This window comes from Camelina sativa, chromosome 13, assembly GCF_000633955.1.
Source record: "Camelina sativa cultivar DH55 chromosome 13, Cs, whole genome shotgun sequence".
NCBI lineage: Eukaryota > Viridiplantae > Streptophyta > Magnoliopsida > Brassicales > Brassicaceae > Camelina > Camelina sativa.
In genome coordinates, this window is record NC_025697.1 from 18,621,404 (window position 1) to 18,643,268 (window position 21,865).

The window sequence follows — 21,865 nt, forward strand, 5'->3', positions numbered from 1 at the left end:
TCACATTATCGTCTTTTATCTCTTGAGGTAATAGATAAATATATCTTCTAATCTTATAAATATTTTTGTTAAGACATCGTAGCGACTAATGTCAGTTCCAGACACATTTTAGGTCTGTCTGGCTCGGGTGAAACAAGAATTGCTTATCTTGGCCTAAAGAGAATACTGAATCTCCAAAACTTGTGGAGAAGACAAAAGAAGAGATGATAATAATAAGCTATTTACGTTTTTGTACTTTGACTACTTTGTTCCTTCATCTTTCCTTATTTACGCAGCTGACTGTCATTTGCACTTGTCCTCCTTGTGATGGGCTCCGGAGGAAGCGGCTTCAACGTATTGCTCGGACAGTTTCTTGATCTTGTCACCTTCTTTGATCAAGAAGTTGGCACTCTTTGCTTTGCTATGGTACTTCATTACTTTCTCTGTGGTTTTCGTCACTGCCCATCTGTATTGTTCCACGTTTATCACTCCGCTCTTGCACAGTGGTCTGATATGTTCTTTGATGTATGCTTCCACCTTAGGAAAAAACAATTAAACCAGTTCAGGAAAAGGAAATGTGACTATGAGAGAGTTTTATGTATTTTACCTTCTTGGTGACAGAGTTACTAAACGCATCAGCTTTGCTTTTCTCTTCTTTAGAAGGCTTCTCGCTTGTTTTCTCTTCTTTAGAAGGCTTCTCGCTTGGATCACACTTCTGAATGCTTTTGGGAACTTTTTTCTCTTGAATGGAAGGGTTCACAAAGTTTGAAGCGATGATCTCCTTGTGTGTGTTGCTCTCACACTCTAAATCAGGTACTTTAGCTTGAACACCATTATCACCAGATCCTTCAATGAGAGGTTTCTCAACTAGTTTCTCTGTACCAGGTCCGTATAGTTCTTCACATTCAGCAACAGAAAGGATCTCAACTCCTTCTACTTCTCCTTCTCCTTCTCCTTCCCCTTCTCCCTCACCCTCGGCCTCAACCTCGGGTAGAGGCTCCATAGGAACAAAACTCTTCCCATCTTCTTCGCCATTTGTGGTCCCCTTCTCATTTACAGTTGTTTCTTCGTTTCCCAAGACTTCAGATTGATTCGAACACTTTTCAGGTTGAACAGTGGAGAAAACTACCTTCACCTTAGTCAAACTTTCATCCGGGTGCGATACTGAAGCTTTTGTAGCCATGGTAGCACCAATATAGTCTTCTTCATCCAATTCATACTCAAAATCCCCAAAGATGTCTGTATCAGGAACAGAATCCATGTCAAGTACATTATATGGGACTACCTCCCTGGTCTTGTCCAAGGAACTGTCTCCTTTCTCTGGAGGAACTTCCGTTGAATGGGTCGGGCTGTTTGGTGGTGAATCAGCAAGACCTGCTGCTCTGAGGGCTTGAAGGACCGCTGGATCATCTAAATCTTTACCACTAATAAGTTCTGACTCGTTAACAGCCATTGGTGATGACGAATTTGGTTCTACGGAATTATCCATCGCTTTGCTCTCTGAGTGATGCAGTATTTCTTGTGAGCATAGATTCAGATACACAACTTTGCCACTTGATTTATCAGCAATCGCTTTCTCGATATTTATAGCATCAGCAACGGCTAGTTCTGTTGATGCACTTCTTCGAAGAGACAGAAGGTTTTCTTTCTTTAAGAAATGCTCTGTCAGGCGATATAATNATTTACAGTTGTTTCTTCGTTTCCCAAGACTTCAGATTGATTCGAACACTTTTCAGGTTGAACAGTGGAGAAAACTACCTTCACCTTAGTCAAACTTTCATCCGGGTGCGATACTGAAGCTTTTGTAGCCATGGTAGCACCAATATAGTCTTCTTCATCCAATTCATACTCAAAATCCCCAAAGATGTCTGTATCAGGAACAGAATCCATGTCAAGTACATTATATGGGACTACCTCCCTGGTCTTGTCCAAGGAACTGTCTCCTTTCTCTGGAGGAACTTCCGTTGAATGGGTCGGGCTGTTTGGTGGTGAATCAGCAAGACCTGCTGCTCTGAGGGCTTGAAGGACCGCTGGATCATCTAAATCTTTACCACTAATAAGTTCTGACTCGTTAACAGCCATTGGTGATGACGAATTTGGTTCTACGGAATTATCCATCGCTTTGCTCTCTGAGTGATGCAGTATTTCTTGTGAGCATAGATTCAGATACACAACTTTGCCACTTGATTTATCAGCAATCGCTTTCTCGATATTTATAGCATCAGCAACGGCTAGTTCTGTTGATGCACTTCTTCGAAGAGACAGAAGGTTTTCTTTCTTTAAGAAATGCTCTGTCAGGCGATATAATTGTGTCTGCAGAAACAGCGATTTGCTTAGGAACAAAAAACCAGCACATGTGCATATAATAAAGCTAGCTATTCCCAAATTTTCCATATTTCAGTTTAACGTGTAATAATAGAATTACATATGGAACTGATGAATATACACAAGTATGAAATCTTAATGTTTTCCAAAAATAATTTTAATCCTCAAACTGGGACCAACTAGAAAATACTATAGAATCACAATCCAAATAGTAGAGCATATTTCCCAAACATATGACGACCCAGTAGTTGTAAGAAAGACCACCCCTCTTATATGTATGCATCTCTACTTACCGAAATGTGCACGATTTCTCAGCACTACCATAAAACCTAGAACCAACAAGAATATTAAAAAAATATGACCTCTTATTACTTATCTGGAACCCAAGTAACTCATTATGAACCTAGCACTAATCAATGCCACAGGAACTGGAAATTAAAGTAAAGAGCTATCCACCTACCTGCCTAACTGCAACAGGAACTTTATTATGGCGACTGGTTGCAAGGCTTGGTCTCATATCAGCTGGAAGTTGAGCCTGATAGCAATGACAGAAACAAACAAGCAACAATTTCAAAACACCGGATTTTTTTAAAAGCAACAAAGTAAGTGACGAGAATTACACACCAACAATGGATAACTCCCTTTGAGCTCAGGAGAGCCTTCTTTTTCTTCGGTTGAGTTGTTGCCAGCTAAACCTTTCTTTCTTGCAAGAACCTGCAATGCCCATTTCCTTTTGTCTTTCTTGAGATCGTCGGAATTCTCAAACATTTCCTTAGAGTTACTAGATGTAAGATTAGGTTGCCCATCCGACTGTTTGTTTCCCAAGTTCAATTTTGATCCAGGTTTTATACTGCTCCCCTTGGCATCACTAATCTTTGGTATGGTCTTGCTGGCTTCTGTGGGTTTTGCATTGTTTTGTGAGTTTCCCGTTTCTTTCGGTGCCAAAAGGGGCTTGAGATTATCATTTCTCGGAAACACGGAGGTATCTGCCAAATACAATCTGGAGAGGATAGGATTTGAGGCCTGTGGGGTTTCAGATGAAAAGCTTGTTTTGACGCCAGCTGGTTTCTTCTTCAAGAGGCTAAGAACAGACTTCAGAGTTTCAATTTTTTCAGGCTTTCTAGTTTGTATGCACCGATGCTTCCAAAACTCAACTTCACAGTCCCGGTGCCATGCACTTTTCCGCTTCCCATTTAAATCTGCATAAATTTTCTTCGTGAGATTCTCTCTGACTTTTCCTTTCTGCAGCATCAACTTCTTGGCCTTTACTGCCAGAGCCGAATTTTTTCTAGGTGCTTCATCAGTTTTGGGTCCTGCCACAGCAGCTCTGAAGGCAGCCAAAAGTTTTGGATCGAATTGGTTTGTTGTGATGTCATCCATCGATTTGTTACGAACAGCCTCTCTTATTTCTTTCCTTAGTTTCTCAACCAGAATCATTGACTCTTTCTCGTCCTCCGGTGTCCTCTTGATCTTTTTTACCCTCAAACCAGCAGCATTCTCTCCATCTGAAGACTTATCAGCAAGATTTGAACGCATGATATTTTTTCTACGCCCAGTTCCTTTAACAATGCTGAAAATATCAACAGTTGTATTGTTTGAAGGGGATCTGCTCTCTTGGTGAACGGTAGCCAAGTCTTCCTCTTCCTCGAGTTTGGGTTCATTGAGAGATTCGGAAATCTCAGGTTTAGTTTCTGAATTGCCATCATCTCCACTGGTAAAGAAATTCCACGATGAAACAACAACACTCTCAAAATTTACCACACAAAGCAGAGAAAAGAGGGAAAGATGGTACCAAGAAAGGAACAGAATTCATTGTGAAACTAACCTGAAATCTGAATGCTTTCTCTTTATTGGAAATGGCTGCAGTGGAAAGATCTGGTAAACGCTAGCAACATCTGAATTGGAAATGGCTGCAGTGGAAAGATCTGGTAAACGCATTACAGTATATAAGACCCTTTTTAACTATGCAGATAATGATCAAATTACATTTAACCATAAACAGGAAGAAATGAAGGACACACTACACAGAAGATATTCAGGCGAATAAAGGGCAGCATGTTACTTACTTCTTTGATCATTCATCAACAGACAATCCTTTTCTTCAACAGGGTCTACAGTTGCATAAAAAGGTTAAATTATTACTTACAAACATAATAAATCTATACGAATTAAGAAATTACAACTAAGACTTAAAGAAAATTGTATTACCACCAAATTAACTCTCGGTCAATCAATATACCTGTTCTATTCTCCACGGGTGCAGCAAAACATGGTTGATCTGAATCAGAAAATAGTCTTGATGATATATCATGTGGTAAGGACTGCTTCAGCTCCAATTTTACTGGGACCTGCTCTGTATTTTCCTCCCCACACAGAATTTTCAGATATGAGCTATCTGGGTGTCCATCATTTGTAGCTTGAACTGACGACGGGTTGGTATCACTGGATTCCATATGACACTCGTCTCCTTTGACAATTGATACAACAAGAGCTGTCTCGCCTTCATCAGCGACTGTAACTGAAAAGTTCCCAGAGTAAATAGCCTCGGCTGAGCATCCGCTATTTGTCCTCTCAGAAATATCCAGGGATTTTCTTGTCTCTGTTGGTGAGGTATCAGGTTGTGTCTCCATTGCCGAGATATCAGGTTCAAGTGGTTTTTCATTAGAGAGACATCTGTGGTCACAAAGTAAAGGAGGGTAAACTATGATAACATGGCTGAGAGAACATAGAGAAAAGAAGAATATTATTGATAAGCCTAAAGTTTCACTTAGATTTGGTATGGAGTGTCTATACTAGTTAAACATAGAACTGGCACACGGAAATGATTAAAATAAGTCATGGAAACTCTACTATAAATATATGTGTACCTAATAGACTGATAATTAAACAAACAATATAATGAAACAACACTGCTGAAATTTATCAAGCCATGGATTAAGCAACTATAGTAAATAAACCAACGAAACTTACCTCGGGCATACCCATGTATCCTCTGATGCAACTTCCAGGTCAAAACCCACGCAAACGGCATGATACCTATTAGCACAGATGAAAGCAACAATCAGAAGATAATTTGTATATTGGAAAATAAGACCATGTAAGAATGCTGTAAAGATGAACAATCTAAAACAAAACGAAGTATAAAAAGGCAAGATCATGCACATATAAGACTGAAAAGGCTAGTATCTTTGTCGTTTACATGTCATATAATTAACTCCCTTCATATGATAGTGATAGCATTTAGAAACCGGCAGCACAACTAAGCTATAAAGATGATAGACACAAACATTATGGCACTGTAACAACTAAGGAAGCACCTGAAGTTCACCAGTCATTGAAGTGGAGTGATCGAAAAAATGGTAAAACAACAATCATGAAAATTAACACATAATAAACAACCCATGGATAAAATTTAACAGGTAATAATAGTTACCATATGTCACAAGAATCACACGCAATTGATGTATCAAGGTTGGAATCCCCTCCAATGTAACTGAAGGTGTTACGGATCTTGCAAAGATCGCCATCTAAACAGATAACTGCCTACAAAATGATTAGGAAAGCTTAATGTACTTAGTAGAGATTAGAAAAACCAATATATGATATACTTACATTTTCATAAATGTAGTGTGTTTCGTCAATATAGTGTGACGGAGAAGCGACAGCATCAGTCTCCTCCTCAATGCAGTAATCTTCATCTCTGCATGCCATGTATTTGATAACTTAGCTTAACGTCAACAGATCACAACAGTTTTTAGCACATACAGAAACCCATGGTACACATGATTTGTAGCGCATATTCAATCACTGGATCATGCTATACCATTTACTATAAATTTACCAATTATAGGCCACACCGAATTGAAGACAAAGACCCACTCAGAATGTTCAGGCAAGCAAAGTTTGTCACAACGGACATGAGGAAAAAAATAGTACCCTGATAACGAAACCTCATCGACCTTGCTGCTTTCACCTGAATCATACACCTTCACAATCAAACCAAAAACTCATTATACCTAACCCAAGAGCTCCACTCACAAAACCGATGAGAAATGTTCAGATAAAACAAACAAAAAAGATGATAAGTATCTTACAGGGACACATGTAATCAACTGAAACTCTCTCTGACAAAGAGGGCAGAGGTTCATAATCGTAGACCAATTATCAATGCACTCAAAGCAGAACCTGAAAAATATATCAGACATAGACACAAAATTAATAGTCTGCTCCTCCTTAACAAACAGTCCATTAAACTCGTAACAGGATAAATTTAAGTAATAACTAACTAAAATCTTCAAAGAACTGAGACAACTATAAGTACTAACGCAACTTTTCGTTGATTAAGACAGGATAATGCTAATTATAAAGAAAAAAACATGGTATTTACCAGTGTTGACAGCAATCAAGAACGCCTCTATCAATAATTATATCCATACAAATCCCACACCTTTCCCCTTCGATCCCAGCCATATCCTGTCAAAAGAAATCAAAATGAGAACCAATCCACAAACACAGTTTGTCAACAAAAACAAAAACAAAAAACCCAGACACAAGGGTTCCTAGGAAACGTGACACGAAGTAACTAAAATGCTTTATTTCAGAAGCTTATGTTCATGATTCTAACCAACCATGAAGCTACATATACAACCATTTCCACCGGAAGGTACAAGTTTAAGCTCTCCAGGGTTAGGTGAACACATGATTAGTTCAACAAAAATAGCCGAGAAAGTCCAAGTTTGACACTTACATTTTGTCCAACTTCAGCTGCTTCTTCTTCAACAGAGTTGCTAGCGTCAAAATCGAGCTCCATTTTCTGGGAAAAAAGAAAATTTAGACAAACTGATCAAAAGAGACGAAATCGATTTCTCTGAAGAGAACGAAGCGTGAGACAAAAATCAAGGTGAAATTTCTGTAAACCCAGCACCTAAACCTACCTCGGATCACAAAACCTACGTAGAAGCTGAGGGGAACAAAAAAAAAAAAACTCAAGAACCCTTGGATGAAGAAATTGAAAAAGAGGCAAAGCCAGCGTCCGAGGGCAAAACGGGAAAGTTATACGATGAGGGTGGAGATGACGTCACCTCTTTAGCCCTCTCTCAAGTGCCCCCTACGATTTTTTTTTTTTTTTTTTAGAAACTTTTGATGAGGAAAGGAAATAATTGAAATTAATCTCTTCGTCATCGTCTCGTCTCGTCTCGTCTCTCTGAAGATGACATTTTCCGTTTATAAACCTAAAAGATGGACCACACGTGCTTTTTAAAGAAACTTTATGGGTCGAATCTTACAACTTTCTATTTCACGTGGGTCATTACGCAAATTTAACACTGAGCCCAACTTTGTAAAAAACTTCATCAAAACTTTCATCTTCTTCCCTTCTATACCCCGTACTTTCTTTTATAGTCAAAAAGACCCCATAGTTTCTCTTGGCCTATCAAAAAAATTGCAAAGCTCATTTTACACTTAACAGTGTCTTTTTTTATGGAGATGTACACATTTTATTTCCTAAGCATGATGAAGCATAGTTTCTAAGTTAGTAGGGTAACACATGTCCACGTGGCGACTATTCCATACATTGTCGGCGAGGATGGCGTTAACGGCGTCTGTTGGATGAAACTGGTCCCACCAGAGGTGACCTGAGGCGTCGGGGCAAGCCATCTCCGGCGAGATGCACGGAAGCCATCCCTTGTACCTCCCTAATCCACAACACGCATCTGTCGTCTCATTAAAACCTGTCCACATCACAGAACACACAACTTAAAAACTCTGACAAGTCTCTTTCACATTCCAAGATGATCATCAAACTCTAAATATCACTCTTTAAAGTCTCTAAGCGAATTGAGAACTGAGTACTAGTCACAGTCTTTTTGTAAAGCGAATTGAGAACTGAGATGGAAGTGGTGCTTACCGTAGAGTTGGTGGTTCCTGAGGATGTCCATAGCGCTTTGGAACACGTCGCAGTAGATAATGGAAGCGCCAGGAAGCTCACGGTTGAGCTTATCTACAGTGTATCTCATGACAAAGTTGGATTCCATGATCATGCTGTTCACTTCTTCTGCACATTCTCCGTTCTGGCTCCTGTATTTCCACAGGTAGTATGGTGCACAGCCAATGGGTGGCAAACCCATCACCACCATCCTCCTCACCTTGACATTGTACAAAGTCTGAAACAAAACACAATACTTATCTTATTGGGTGACATCAATGTGATACCTTGTCGAGCAAAAGTACACTTATAAATCAATCATCTTTAGTCTATCAATATGCAGCTTTTCAGATACCATTCAGGATTCTACAACTGTATAAACCAGAGATCCAGAATAGAACAAGGGTGGTGATTTGACCAGATAGGCAACGCTTACTGTACTAATCAGTTAAAGAGGTTTCACTTTTTGGGGTTTTTGGGTAGTAAAGGCAGATATTAGAGCTATAAAAGTGATATCCTAACTCAGAATCATACTTATTTGTCCCTATAGACTCTATACACTATAAACTATAAAAGAGTGGTTAAAAGACAAAGGTCTAACCTTGAGTTCCTGTCTCATATTGGAAGCCAAGAACTGATTAAAATTCCAAGGAGTATAGAGATTCTGCACATTGGAGATGTTCCTGATATAGAAATGTATGTAATCATTCACTCCAATCGATATGTAGAAAACGGAGTTTGAGACCAAACGCTCCGAAACTTCCTCCCCAATACTCAGTATCATCTGCTGGAATGTATCAACGAACTGCTCAACCTGCATTGCAAACGAAACCCGCTGGCCCTGCAACATACCAAATTCCCCCACAGGATTGATATATCTGAAAGATGAAGATAGTATAAATTCAACGAAATCAAAAGACTCTGAGTATATTACCAGTTCGGATCCACTAGATAAGATGATTCCAGCACCAGCTGATGCATAGTTTACACCTTGAAACATGTCTTCAACTGTCCCAGTTTGTCCAAGATAGCTAGGAACGAATGGTAAACCTAGACGATCAGCTGTTCACAAGATTCGCAGTTGACAAAACCAAAACCAACGATTCAATCTCTATTTCTTTCTTTAACAGTCAATGAATTTGACAATTTTGGCTTAATATCACACTTCGCAGAATCAAGTAAGCGAGCAGATTGATTCTTGAAATTAACAATGAACTCGAGAATTAGAATCTAAAACCCAGAAGATTTGGGGAAGAAGGCTTTAACCTATGAAATCAACTGGGATCCTTCCATTGCAAAACCTCCCCGTCGGCTGATGCGTATCAAAATCTCTACCGTAAGGAAGACGATCTGCTCTCGCCAAGGTCCCAAGAAAGTTATTGGTTCCGCAATCAACAGAGGAATCGCCGAACACGAACAACGCCGGTACAAAAGGCAAAGACGGCTTCACCACCGGAGATTTGGCTCTTAGCGACGGCGACGGAGGTAGAAACGGCGGAATCGAAGGATAAAACGGCGAGATACTCGGAGACAAGTGATGATCGGCGATCAATTTGGGTCTCGTGAAGATTATCAGAAGAGAGAACACAAGAACGAGAAGCTTGATCGACATCTCGAGAGAGAGTGAGAGCGCGGGAAAAAAAAATGTGGAGAGAGAGAGAGGCTCTGCGAGAGGTTTCACAGAGATGAATAAAACGTCGTCGCCTAATATATAAAGAGAGACTTTATTTTTATAAGCTACACACAACTGACAACATACTGAACCGGCTAATTCCGGTTGACATAAACCGGTTTTAAAATTAATACGAATCAATTGTATTGGTATACTTTGGTTTCAAAGTTCTGATCTTCTCCCCACCACTGATGAATCCCATGAGCTTGTTTAAAGTCTCTTGACGAGGTTAAGTTCACAGTTAAAACCGAAGAGGGCATCAGATGTATTGGCTCTTGTCCTCCTAACAGCATACCTCCCAACGAGTGCTGCGTAGCTACCCGCTCAACAAACCCGATTCCTATTTCTTCCATCTTGTTCCGGTGCTCGAAGTAACCGATGTACTCTGAGCACAAGTGGTCTCCAGGGTTGACGTACAGCCGCGGGAACCAGTCAGATAAGGTGGCAAATGGGTCGGGTGGTGCGGGTAATGCACGGTGGTTTTGGTTGTATTGCTGAGTGGCTTTTTTGGCTAGAGCTAGTCCAGCTGTGATCACACTGCCTGCATTTTAGATAGCAGCTCAGATCAGTCCATTCAATGGTTATATATACTTGAAAGCCTAATCTAACTCTTCAAGAATGACACTGAATGGGTTACTTGGAAGAGTTATGTTATGTACCTGCGATGCGTATCCCGTGTTTGATCCTCTTATCCTTGATTCTTTCGATAGGGGCTGACAAAAACGGTGGATTGAAAGCGAAACACTCAGGAAAAACTCCGGTTCGAGCTGTTGTTTTCCCGGTAAGCAATGCCATGGATGCACCAAGAGAATGACCAGCAAGCCACACATTAGAACCACTACCAACCGAAGCAACTATGTTTCTCACTGCTTGGATAGCTATCTCAAACCTTGTCGTCGTGTGAAGCCCGTTTCTGATAACATGAATGTCTAACTCGATGTCACGGGAAATAGAGTCCGCTTTTGTAACTGTTCCTCTGAAGGCAATCACAAAACGGGGACTCATTTCCATGGATTTGACAGTATGAGAGGGAGGTTGCGGTGGTTTATACTCATAGATACCTCCGAATATGGAGTTATCAGCATCATCCACAAGCTTCCGAAGAAGGCGGAAATGGAAAAACTCAGACCATATTGGAGATAGAGCTAAATCAGGACCTATCCTTTGTAGCTGACGGTCACGCTCAGCTACATAGATTCCTTGAACCAATGAAGCAGCTACAGATCGTCGATGATGTTCATTAGCCCTGCAAATTTAAGAAATACAAGTAAGACAAACAATCTCTTTACACAAGTAAAGGAAGCATTTTTAACATAAAGGAACAATCTTTCAGGTTTTTTAACACACAAAAGGCACAATTAAGCAGGCTGCTTAGCTCTAAACTACACCACAGCTGACTTTATGAGCACAAAGATTTAGTCTTGGGACAAAACAGAACACGGAAAGATGCAGAGAAGAGAGAAAGATGCAAACCAATCTATAGATGTTAGGTGTAATGGCCCAGTGAGACTGAAGTCATCTCTCTCACAAATCATCATTCCTTCCTCTTCTTTCTGTACCACATTAGACATGTTTAAAAATGTTAATCTCAGACGTTCAAATTCCCAAAGCTCAAAGCTTTAATTAAAAACGCGTTAGAACCCTAACCCTAAACATTAAACAATTTAATAGTAACCTTCGAAAAAAATTGAATTTTGTAAACAACCCCCAAACACAAAGCTCAATCTAAATAACAAAATCAATCACATAGATGAAAGATTCATATTGTGGATAAATTAGAACAGAATGAAGCTACACGAACCTTTGGTAGGTTTGATTCAGATCTGAAGATTTGTTAGTGTCCAGTGTGTTGTTTTTATAAAGAAGCAGTAATGGTAGAAGAAGAGTGTGTGGGCTCATATAAACTTAAAAGCTTCAGAAGAAAGAGGCATTTCAACTACATCACCGAGCTGAAAACGACATCGTATCAGCCTTAAGGTTCTTTTTGCCATATAAAGCTAAACATTTGCTTTTGTATCTTTTTCTAACAAATCTTATTTTCTTTTTCTTTTTGACATCATAACAAATCTTTTTGTTTTAAGATAAAATACAAACAAATAAATAGTTACAATGAATATTCAAGAACATACCTTTATCTCTTTATTATTTTTTCTCTATAATGTTTTTTGGATAAAACACAGGCTTTATTTTTACACAGACTGAATATTTGATTATAATGATAATACACAATGTCCCTATATTTCACTAAAATCTGACTCCTTTATTGTATTTTTTTTCTTTCCTGTGGATAATATAATAATTTAGTGTGGACAAATATGTTTTAGGCTTTTAGCAAAAGAAGGAACCAATTAAGAAAAGTTAATGAGAGGTGTCTTCAGAAGAAGAATCATATCCATAAGGATTATTACTAGCCCAGTTCCACAAATCTCTACACATTTCCTCGATTCCATACTTGGCCCTGCATTGTTTGTATACACAACCCCAAATTAGACCATTTCATTTATATGTTACCAAAGGTTATAGACATATTTATGTGTGTATGACTAAAGAAATGAACTTACTTCCAATTCAGTTCACTTTCTGCTCTTTCCGTTGAGGCGTAAACAACTTCAGCATCTCCTGCACGACGTCCAGCAATCACAAGTGGGATTTTCTGATCCACAAAAGAGTTTCAACAAGTTTAATAAAACATGAGTAAGAATCCAAGAACGTATAAAAAGCAAGAAGTGTCATGTTTTTTAACCTTTCCGGACGCTTTCTCAAAAGCATCAACCATTTCAAGAACAGATGTTCCACTTCCTGTTCCGAGATTGTACACTTCACAACCTGTTGAGTTTAAAAACACATATACCAAGTTTAGATATTTTAAGGATGATTATAGTAGAGTTAAGAGAGACAAATGGGGATCATAATATCATACCGATTTTGCAATCTTCTAGCTTACGTAGAGCCGCAATGTGTCCATCAGCTAAATCAATAACATGAATGTAATCTCGAACCTGAAATCAAACAAACAAACAACAATGAGACCAAAAGTGTAGAAAAATCTTCTCTGGTTGATAAAAACATTTTGTATATACATACCCCTGTTCCATCTTTTGTATTGTAGTCATTTCCAAAAACAGTGAGATGAGGTCTCCTGCCAACAGCGACTTGCTGAACAAAAGGCATGAGATTGTTTGGAATACCGAGAGGATCTTCACCAATTTCACCACTAGGATGTGCACCAACAGGATTGAAATACCTAAGCAATATAATCTTCCATTCCGGGTCAGAACCGTATACATCACGGCAGATCTCCTCAATGAATAGCTACATAAAAATCAGAATCACACTTCTTCATTAACTAGAATAATCAATTGGGTAGTTGTTATAAAAAAAAGAGAACACCTTTGTTCGTCCATATGGATTCAATGCAGAAATAGGAAACTCCTCTGTACAAGGAACTTCTTTTGGAGAGCCATACACAGTTGCTGATGATGAAAACACAAGCTGGAAACAGAGTAGCTTATCATCAGTAAGTAATCAAACAAAGAATCATATAAAAATGAAACATATATTATGATAAGAAATGTATATATATACATTTTTGCAGCCATGTTGAGCCATAACTTCCAAAAGAGTGATAGTCCCAACAAGGTTATTATTATAATAGAGCAAAGGCTTCTCAACACTCTCACCAACTGCTTTAAGTCCAGCAAAGTGTATCACTGCATCAAACCTGTAAGTAGTAATAATTCCACGTTCATCACATCATTTGTTTATGATAAAGTTAAAAAAAAGCTAAAAGAATGTTTTCTTTTTTCTTCAATCATACTTTGTTTCTGAGAATATCTTCTCAAGGGCAGGTCTGTCCCTAAGATCCACCTGTAATTAAGACAAAACAAATCAAGTTTTAACAGAACTCTTAAATCCAACAGATGCTTCTGATAACAACTAAACAAAACAATCTAAATTCAGAAGAACAAGATGAACTTTTCCCAATTTCAGACAGATTATTAAAAAATTATGAATTACAAAAATAGAATTTAGAATTATATATTATTTTATTCTTTCACATGGTTATTTTTTCGAAATTATTAAAAACAAATGATACTAATAATTACTAACATATAATTCCAAAAAAAAAAGTATATACCAAGAACTCTGGAATCAAAATATCTTTTCGAAAACTGATATTATTATTATTATAAATTATTATTCCGAGAATTTAAGCCCCAAAAAAAAAAAAAGAGCACCGTAGTCAAATCATAATCCCAATTTCGTTGAAATCATCAAAAACTATACAAACGCAAGATCCTTAAACCACACGTTTCCTAGACCTAGAAAAGCAAAATTGACCGAACCTGGTGGAAGGAGAGGCGTTCGCCGTGTTCAGCGGCGAGTTTTTTAACACGCTCGAGAGAGACGGCGGAGGAATTGTCGAGATTATCAACGACCACGGCAGAGTAACCACCTAGAAGAAGTTGAAGCACCGTGTGACTACCGATGTATCCAGCACCACCGGTTACTAAAACGTTCTTAGCCATCAAAAATTACGAACAGAGGCGCAAAGGATTCAAGAAAAGATAAAGTTAGATCAATAGAAATGTTTTCGTCTGTTTGTTTGTTTGTGAATTGTGATCTCTCCAGCGAAAGAGTGTTTGGAGGGTTTTTTAATTTATAGAAACGGTGATGGTTACGTGAATTTGTTTTTTTTTATACATTAAACTTTAGGACTTAATTTAAAATAAAAACGCATATGGTATTATATTATTTACGTTTTCTAATTAAGGGAACGAAAATAATGAAACTGACACGTGTCAGAATATGGTGTGGTTTTGGATTTGTTTCTTAAAATCGTTTTTTCTTTATTAAGCTATCAAAGAAATGGTAATATAAATGTTTTGTTTTCTTAATCAGCTGAACAATAATATTAACAGAATCTAATAGCGAAATGATGCCATATTGTGAATTGTATCCATTTTTTTTTATGTTTAAAAAAAAAATCGTTACTGTGGATTTGACTTACCAAAAAAAAAAAAAATACTCCAACTATAATTGTTTTTTTTTCAAAATTACTGTTGATTTTACAGAATTAGATCAGACTCTGTTACGAAATGTTAAGTTTACTTTTACCAAAAAAAATAATGTTAAGTTTACTGATATTGCCAATTTAACCATAAGTTTTTTTTTAAATCGATTAATTAGTTGTAATTTTTTTTTGGACCAAGATAGTTATTGTAATCTTTTTTTGTTTTGTTATATTGGTGCAATTTTGAGTGTTTTAGGCTTTTAGCACTGTTCTCTTAGTTATATAATACCAAACTGTTTGTTAAAAAAAAACTTTATTGATGTCAAAATCTCTATTAAAATCACTGTTTTTTATCCGTAAGGTATTTTTGTTTGTTGTGTTGCACAAGACATTTATCCCTCAAAATGAGGGAGTCACAAGATTTGGGAATATCTCATGCATATTTAGTTTCTAAGTACTTCTCTATTATTAATTAGTATCACATTCTTATATTCATCATATATTTATTAGATTTGCAAGACTACTAATGCAATATTTTAGTTGATATAATAATTAAGCATGACATGGAATTATTAGAATAGTCAAAATTTGTTTATCGTTTAGAAATGTCACTTTACCGGTATATGGTCCAGTGGTCTATATGAGTAGATAGATGACTCATCTTGTGGATTAAGTTCATGAAGTGGATTAAGTTCATGAATCAAATGTTGTTGTGGTTTTTTTTTTCTTTTTTTTGGTCTCTATAAACGTTTTAAATAACAAAAAAAAATTTATTTATTATTCAGCAAATGTAATCCAGCAGTCCAAATAAAGTAGAGACAAGACTATAGCGAACTAATTGTAAATCGCTTTTGCATACAAATAAAATTAGTCCGCAGTAATCTATAGTCCACCTTAGAAATAAAGTGATTTAAACCGCAGACGAATTTGTCCGCTTCAACCATTCACACCCTTAGTTTCGGTATGGAACTCTATTCTGGTTTGTAGCAAATTTTTTCGTAATGTTTGATTAAAGAATTCTTTAGAAACCAAAAGAAGAATAGAGAAGTCCAAGGTGTGTGATAGTGTGGGGTAAGTTTTCCACTTGTCGAAGCAAGTGAGGTCTCAAATTAAATAATGTGTAAATTCTGATTAGACAAAAAAAGTTATAAGCAACGAACCAAATGAGTCAATGTCAATGCCGACCATTTGAGAGACTACGACTTAAATGATGATGCTGAACTTACGTAAGATTGAGTTAGTTCAACGGTTAATAAAACGATGTGTTCCTCTTCTTTCTTCTTGCTCATAAACAATAATCTTTTAAGTTTATCAAAACAAAGCATGGTTCATCCAACGATATGATCTCGCCTTTGTTACTAAATTATTGATAACATATAATTATCAAACTTCTCCTAAGAATATAGTCAACCTAAAAAACTATAACTATCATATTGTTGACTTGACATGAAAAGAAGATTACTCATAAAAATCATAACAGATTACACGTCTTGAAGAAATTACATAACAGCACCACAATGTAGTTATCATNATTGCCAATTTAACCATAAGTTTTTTTTTAAATCGATTAATTAGTTGTAATTTTTTTTTGGACCAAGATAGTTATTGTAATCTTTTTTTGTTTTGTTATATTGGTGCAATTTTGAGTGTTTTAGGCTTTTAGCACTGTTCTCTTAGTTATATAATACCAAACTGTTTGTTAAAAAAAAACTTTATTGATGTCAAAATCTCTATTAAAATCACTGTTTTTTATCCGTAAGGTATTTTTGTTTGTTGTGTTGCACAAGACATTTATCCCTCAAAATGAGGGAGTCACAAGATTTGGGAATATCTCATGCATATTTAGTTTCTAAGTACTTCTCTATTATTAATTAGTATCACATTCTTATATTCATCATATATTTATTAGATTTTCAAGACTACTAATGCAATATTTTAGTTGATATAATAATTAAGCATGACATGGAATTATTAGAATAGTCAAAATTTGTTTATCGTTTAGAAATGTCACTTTACCGGTATATGGTCCAGTGGTCTATATGAGTAGATAGATGACTCATCTTGTGGATTAAGTTCATGAAGTGGATTAAGTTCATGAATCAAATGTTGTTGTGGTTTTTTTTTTCTTTTTTTTGGTCTCTATAAACGTTTTAAATAACAAAAAAAAATTTATTTATTATTCAGCAAATGTAATCCAGCAGTCCAAATAAAGTAGAGACAAGACTATAGCGAACTAATTGTAAATCGCTTTTGCATACAAATAAAATTAGTCCGCAGTAATCTATAGTCCACCTTAGAAATAAAGTGATTTAAACCGCAGACGAATTTGTCCGCTTCAACCATTCACACCCTTAGTTTCGGTATGGAACTCTATTCTGGTTTGTAGCAAATTTTTTCGTAATGTTTGATTAAAGAATTCTTTAGAAACCAAAAGAAGAATAGAGAAGTCCAAGGTGTGTGATAGTGTGGGGTAAGTTTTCCACTTGTCGAAGCAAGTGAGGTCTCAAATTAAATAATGTGTAAATTCTGATTAGACAAAAAAAGTTATAAGCAACGAACCAAATGAGTCAATGTCAATGCCGACCATTTGAGAGACTACGACTTAAATGATGATGCTGAACTTACGTAAGATTGAGTTAGTTCAACGGTTAATAAAACGATGTGTTCCTCTTCTTTCTTCTTGCTCATAAACAATAATCTTTTAAGTTTATCAAAACAAAGCATGGTTCATCCAACGATATGATCTCGCCTTTGTTACTAAATTATTGATAACATATAATTATCAAACTTCTCCTAAGAATATAGTCAACCTAAAAAACTATAACTATCATATTGTTGACTTGACATGAAAAGAAGATTACTCATAAAAATCATAACAGATTACACGTCTTGAAGAAATTACATAACAGCACCACAATGTAGTTATCATAAAGCTTTTCAACTTCAAGCATTCCAAGATTTAGGGTTCAAATGGATATTGCGGTCAAAACAGACAAATGTGTCAATGATTTAGTCCATTTTATTTGTATGTAAAAAATGTTTTGTAGTTGGTCAATGGAAGATATTTTCACAGATAAATGATAAATAATAAAGGATCCATTCAGTAAACGATTTTGTTTGTTCCAACCATTCTGACCCTTAGATAGTTTAAATTAATAGTGAGATTTTGTTAATCAACCGGTGAAAAACGAAAGAAAAATATCTCAATACCTTGCGCCTCTCAATTGATTGGAAAAGTCTACAAATATTACAAAGAAAGTTGCTCATGCTTTTTAATACCAATTCAATTGACTTTAGTTATAATAAGAACATAATCTCAAGTGTTTAAATTTTTGTGCACGTAATCAAGTATTGATTGATATTTATTTAATAAAGAGATGAAAGAGTAACATGGTCAATATATCTCTCCCTGGCCAAGCAAAGAAGTCAAGAACACATAAAGGACATCCACGATTTTTTGATTTTTTTGCTAGTTTCAAGAAAGAGATTCACAAATGAATGTTCTACACTTAAATATACTGAAACCAAACCAAACTGCATTAAGTAGCAAATGTATTCACCACCCTACCCAAGAAACGCCATTGTTCTGATGATCATATAAATCAGTTGGGGAATCTTGTAGCTCTTCTCCCCCACGGAACCGTCGAACGCTGCGGCTGCTGCTGCTGATACAATCCAGCGCCATTGTTGCCTGCATTGTTTCTATTGTTTACAAACCTACTCATTCTCATTCTCTCTTCTTTCATGCTTGCAAACCGAGAGTCCAGCGTCTGAGGCCATTGCCTTTGTCCATTAGCTTGCTTCTGCTCTATGTTTACCCTTTGCTGCTGCTGATGTTGCTGCAATGTATTTGCAGATTAAGATGCTTAATAAGCCATCGATCAATCACTTACAAGTCTCTTTGGTTATTGATGTCAAGAAGTACAACTGGGTCAGTTCATTACTCATGATATGTCTTGAATATGGAATTAAGATCCGATGTCAAAATATAATTGGACTACATCACTCACAATTTCACTCCACTAGCATTGGTTCTTTCTAAATTACAGTTTCTTGAAGTTCCCTAATCACTTTGCGTCACAAAACCGGATCTAGTGCAACCTAACAGATGGATATGTATACGTTACCTTTGCGACGAAACCTCTCTGTACAGATCTATTCTGAACTGGCGGAGTAATGAACCTGCACAAAAGAAAGAGGTTAAATAAACTGGCAAAATGATTTCAGGAACCAGCCACCTAAGGAACATCAGATTCCTCGCATATTTCAGCTGAGAACTCGCACCAATAGATCAACGTCCTGATACCGTGTAGTGGATAATTAACTATAGAAACTTCTGACCACAATAGAAGGATCTAAGAAGAAAGCCATGTAACAACCAGATAAAAAAAGAGCCTTTTATTATAGACAAGGCAACGCTCATGACACTAGAGCCTTCAGTGCACACAAACCATCTAGCAAACTCAACAAGGAATGAATCGGTGAATACAAAAGGTAAATAACTTCAGTTTCGCAGTAGCTAAATGAAAAAAGCGCAGTTCTTGACTCCAATCAGATTTAATCTTGAATTCATCAAGAGAACTGCTGGTCCCGACAAAGTAACAGTGTATCTGAGCAAATTCTTTAGGACTTTTTGACCAATCAAGAGCAGACAGTTTGAAAGACGATCCAGTAACACTTAGCAGTGTATCTGAGCATTTGAGTCCTCTATGCTGTCCCAGTAACCATGCATCTACCATTTCAGTGTCAGAAACAATCGACCAACAGAACCAAGCTATACTCTTCAGGATGCAGCAAAAAGACAGAATTCAACATCTATGAGCTATGAATGCAACTGAGTTTCATGAATTGAGCGTGATAACATCAGACCATGTTTGGTATCATATTGCTAAATCTGACAAGTAAACACTGACTTCAAGTAAAAATAGAGAAATTCTTGAGCAAACTCCAAAGCTAGTGATCAGCAAAGTCTCTGTTCAATATAATGAGCTTGAACTCCTTCCTTTATCTCAAGTATGACAACCCATGAGTGTTTATCTACTCCTCCAACTATCCCCTTAAACTCAACTACATGATTTGAATGACAATTTTATAGAGTCATTAATCTGATGACCATCCACCATCCAGAAGGGATTAAAGAACAAACAAACAAACTCGTGTTGCTTTCCACAGAAACACCCTATGGTAAGGTAGCTAAGAAGCTTCTTGCATCAGACACAATGGAAGATCATAGAAGTAGCTCATGTCAATAAACAAATCAGAGAGTTATCAAGCAGTGTAGACCTTGATTGATTCGTATTAGTCGTCATCCTTCCAGCATTATAAGGCCTACCACGCGGATTAGCAGAAGCAGCTTTACGAGCAACAGCTGTTGTTACAGGAAACTGGTTTCCTTGGAAATTAGTCCTTCTCTTAGCAAAAGCACCCTGAAAATTATGATATAAGTCACAACAACAACAACAACAACAACAACAACAGAATCTAAGTGGCCTGAGAACACAACAACACTCACCTGTCTAACATCAGAACGCGAATTCATATAACGCTGTGCTTTTACAGCACTATTTTTAGCAACACCACCATTAAAGTTCTCCTTTTTATTCTGCTCAAACACAAATAATGACATGCCAAAAATGTTCAACAAAAGAATCAAAAGAGACATCAAAATCTTTTACAAAGACAAGAAAACATGTAAGGTGTTTAAGAAACTCACCGATGCTCTTTGTTTCTTGCCCTTATTCACATTGGTATTGCTCTTTTCCATCTTAATAATTTCATCTATGCCCACAAGAACATATGAATGATCATCAGCTTTAAAATAAACAAAGGATGCATCTTTTGTATGAGTTAAACATAAAACAAACCTAAAGACATGTCCATTTTCTTCTCAGTGAGGGCAACAGTCTCCGTAGTGATAGGTTTTTCAGTCGCCATCTTCACAAAACAGAACACGAAATTAAACCAAAACCCTAGTACACTCTGTGAATTGAAGGTAACATAGAACGATTACAAAACACCAAAAAACCACAAGTTCTTGAATCAAGCAAGGAGAATACAGAAGTAGATAAGCAAACCCTTTTACGATTTTTAAAAAATTGACAGATTCAAGAATCAATCAAAAACAAAGTTACAAAACCCTAAACTATTCTTGACTCGTGAAGAGAAGCTTAAGAGATGAAATCGTTTACCGATGTCGTAAGTTGATTGTCTCACTTAGACGAAAAGGTAAGGCCTTTTTTTTTTTTTTTTTTGGTTTCTTTGGGATCCAACAACGAGTGAAACCAGAGAGGAAACTGAGTCAACTCGGAAAGTACGTTAAAGAAGAAGGAAGGAACAGCAGAGAAGAGATTTTTTATTTGCTCGGCGGATCCCAACTGGCAAATAATTTATTGGTCCATGTATACGTGGCGCTTTCTCATTGGGAAGAGATGATTGGATGTTTCCGGGTATGCGGAACCGAACTAAACCGAACCAAAATTCTAAAATACATGAATGAATCCTAAAACTCTAGAAATACCTTGAACCGAACTGTATGAATCCGAAAACCGAACCAAATATATGAAAGTCGGTCTTAACACAATACTTTCCTATGCATTTTTTTCTTATTGTTTACCATGTTTTTAATTTCTATATATTTATTTGGCAAAAGAAAAAAAAAAATAGAAAATTATTCACAATTTTGAGGTTTTGGCCTGCTTAATTTAGTTTGTAGTATCCAGTTTCCTAGTTTATATATATTTTGAATTTGAATAATGTAATGTTGTGCTTACAAGATTTGACATCATGAGTGACAAAAAAAGACTTGATGGTTTTGGTTTCTACAATCCTGATGTGGAACCTAATAAATTTGGTTTGAATAAAATTGATCACTCATCTTGAAATCTAATTATCATTGCTATAAAGAAGGGGTCGTCGTATGGACTCTACTTAACCTGAGATATGAATAATCAAA

At 36.7% G+C, this 21,865-nt stretch overlaps 5 protein-coding genes across 6 annotated transcripts; all 5 read right to left on the minus strand.

The window, feature by feature from the left end:
* Positions 29-7,405, minus strand: LOC104737085 (uncharacterized protein At4g10930-like). Of its 2 annotated transcripts, none has more exons than XM_010457184.2 (16): positions 7,239-7,405; positions 7,052-7,117; positions 6,692-6,777; positions 6,399-6,489; positions 6,241-6,290; positions 5,917-6,004; positions 5,738-5,847; positions 5,275-5,340; positions 4,544-4,977; positions 4,371-4,415; positions 4,130-4,229; positions 2,929-4,015; positions 2,765-2,839; positions 1,983-2,292; positions 587-1,353; positions 29-516 (listed from the first exon to the last, which is right to left on the minus strand). In XM_010457184.2, the coding sequence occupies exons 2-16, from the start codon at positions 7,112-7,114 to the stop codon at positions 283-285; spliced, it is 3,606 nt and encodes a 1,201-aa protein (XP_010455486.1). In that variant the 5' UTR covers positions 7,115-7,117; positions 7,239-7,405; the 3' UTR covers positions 29-282. The 2 variants fall into 2 exon arrangements, with proteins under 2 accessions (XP_010455486.1, XP_019090578.1); XM_019235033.1 differs by having other exon boundaries at positions 587-1,032; positions 1,662-2,292.
* LOC104737087 (GDSL esterase/lipase At5g08460-like) lies at positions 7,533-9,865 on the minus strand. The gene is made up of 5 exons (XM_010457186.2): positions 9,494-9,865; positions 9,162-9,289; positions 8,829-9,068; positions 8,210-8,465; positions 7,533-8,033 (listed from the first exon to the last, which is right to left on the minus strand). The coding sequence occupies exons 1-5, from the start codon at positions 9,837-9,839 to the stop codon at positions 7,807-7,809; spliced, it is 1,197 nt and encodes a 398-aa protein (XP_010455488.1). The 5' UTR covers positions 9,840-9,865; the 3' UTR covers positions 7,533-7,806.
* On the minus strand, positions 9,914-11,810 carry LOC104737086 (GDSL esterase/lipase At4g10955). The gene is made up of 4 exons (XM_010457185.1): positions 11,701-11,810; positions 11,373-11,452; positions 10,559-11,145; positions 9,914-10,440 (listed from the first exon to the last, which is right to left on the minus strand). Exons 2-4 carry the CDS (start codon positions 11,435-11,437, stop codon positions 10,037-10,039), a joined length of 1,056 nt encoding a protein of 351 aa, XP_010455487.1. The 5' UTR covers positions 11,438-11,452; positions 11,701-11,810; the 3' UTR covers positions 9,914-10,036.
* LOC104737088 (UDP-glucose 4-epimerase 5) lies at positions 12,012-14,568 on the minus strand. Its single transcript, XM_010457188.2, has 9 exons — positions 14,246-14,568; positions 13,717-13,766; positions 13,485-13,620; positions 13,290-13,391; positions 12,984-13,211; positions 12,820-12,898; positions 12,643-12,725; positions 12,461-12,552; positions 12,012-12,357 (listed from the first exon to the last, which is right to left on the minus strand). The coding sequence occupies exons 1-9, from the start codon at positions 14,426-14,428 to the stop codon at positions 12,258-12,260; spliced, it is 1,053 nt and encodes a 350-aa protein (XP_010455490.1). The 5' UTR covers positions 14,429-14,568; the 3' UTR covers positions 12,012-12,257.
* Positions 18,338-21,253, minus strand: LOC104737089. Its single transcript, XM_010457189.2, has 7 exons — positions 21,102-21,253; positions 20,778-20,847; positions 20,627-20,691; positions 20,426-20,515; positions 20,197-20,339; positions 19,041-19,095; positions 18,338-18,752 (listed from the first exon to the last, which is right to left on the minus strand). Exons 2-7 carry the CDS (start codon positions 20,845-20,847, stop codon positions 18,516-18,518), a joined length of 660 nt encoding a protein of 219 aa, XP_010455491.1. The 5' UTR covers positions 21,102-21,253; the 3' UTR covers positions 18,338-18,515.

What these genes read in the sequence shown, in the direction of transcription:
- LOC104737088 (XM_010457188.2), bottom strand. Translation starts at nt 14,428, where the DNA reads ATGGCTAAGAACGTTTTAGTAACCGGTGGTGCTGGATACATCGGTAGT. An exon ending in GCTAGAAGATTGCAAAATCG is followed by an intron (nt 12,726 to 12,819) that starts GTATGATATTAT and finishes TAAACTCAACAG; the next exon opens with GTTGTGAAGTGTACAATCTC. An exon ending in TTGAGAAAGCGTCCGGAAAG is followed by an intron (nt 12,553 to 12,642) that starts GTTAAAAAACAT and finishes TTTGTGGATCAG; the next exon opens with AAAATCCCACTTGTGATTGC.
- LOC104737089 (XM_010457189.2), bottom strand. Translation starts at nt 20,847, where the DNA reads ATGGCGACTGAAAAACCTATCACTACGGAGACTGTTGCCCTCACTGAG. An exon ending in GCAAGAAACAAAGAGCATCG is followed by an intron (nt 20,516 to 20,626) that starts GTGAGTTTCTTA and finishes GTGTTTGAGCAG; the next exon opens with AATAAAAAGGAGAACTTTAA. An exon ending in ACTAATACGAATCAATCAAG is followed by an intron (nt 19,096 to 20,196) that starts GTCTACACTGCT and finishes TCTTTTGTGCAG; the next exon opens with GTTCATTACTCCGCCAGTTC.
- LOC104737087 (XM_010457186.2), bottom strand. Translation starts at nt 9,839, where the DNA reads ATGTCGATCAAGCTTCTCGTTCTTGTGTTCTCTCTTCTGATAATCTTC. An exon ending in TATCTAGTGGATCCGAACTG is followed by an intron (nt 9,069 to 9,161) that starts GTAATATACTCA and finishes GGTATGTTGCAG; the next exon opens with GGCCAGCGGGTTTCGTTTGC. An exon ending in CAGGAACCACCAACTCTACG is followed by an intron (nt 8,034 to 8,209) that starts GTAAGCACCACT and finishes TGATGTGGACAG; the next exon opens with GTTTTAATGAGACGACAGAT.
- LOC104737086 (XM_010457185.1), bottom strand. Translation starts at nt 11,437, where the DNA reads ATGATGATTTGTGAGAGAGATGACTTCAGTCTCACTGGGCCATTACAC. An exon ending in CACCTAACATCTATAGATTG is followed by an intron (nt 11,146 to 11,372) that starts GTTTGCATCTTT and finishes TTAAATTTGCAG; the next exon opens with GGCTAATGAACATCATCGAC. An exon ending in ACACGGGATACGCATCGCAG is followed by an intron (nt 10,441 to 10,558) that starts GTACATAACATA and finishes TCTAAAATGCAG; the next exon opens with GCAGTGTGATCACAGCTGGA.
- LOC104737085 (XM_010457184.2), bottom strand. Translation starts at nt 7,114, where the DNA reads ATGGAGCTCGATTTTGACGCTAGCAACTCTGTTGAAGAAGAAGCAGCT. An exon ending in CACACTACATTTATGAAAAT is followed by an intron (nt 5,848 to 5,916) that starts GTAAGTATATCA and finishes ATCATTTTGTAG; the next exon opens with GCAGTTATCTGTTTAGATGG. An exon ending in TGTGATTCTTGTGACATATG is followed by an intron (nt 5,341 to 5,737) that starts GTAACTATTATT and finishes CTGTGCTAATAG; the next exon opens with GTATCATGCCGTTTGCGTGG.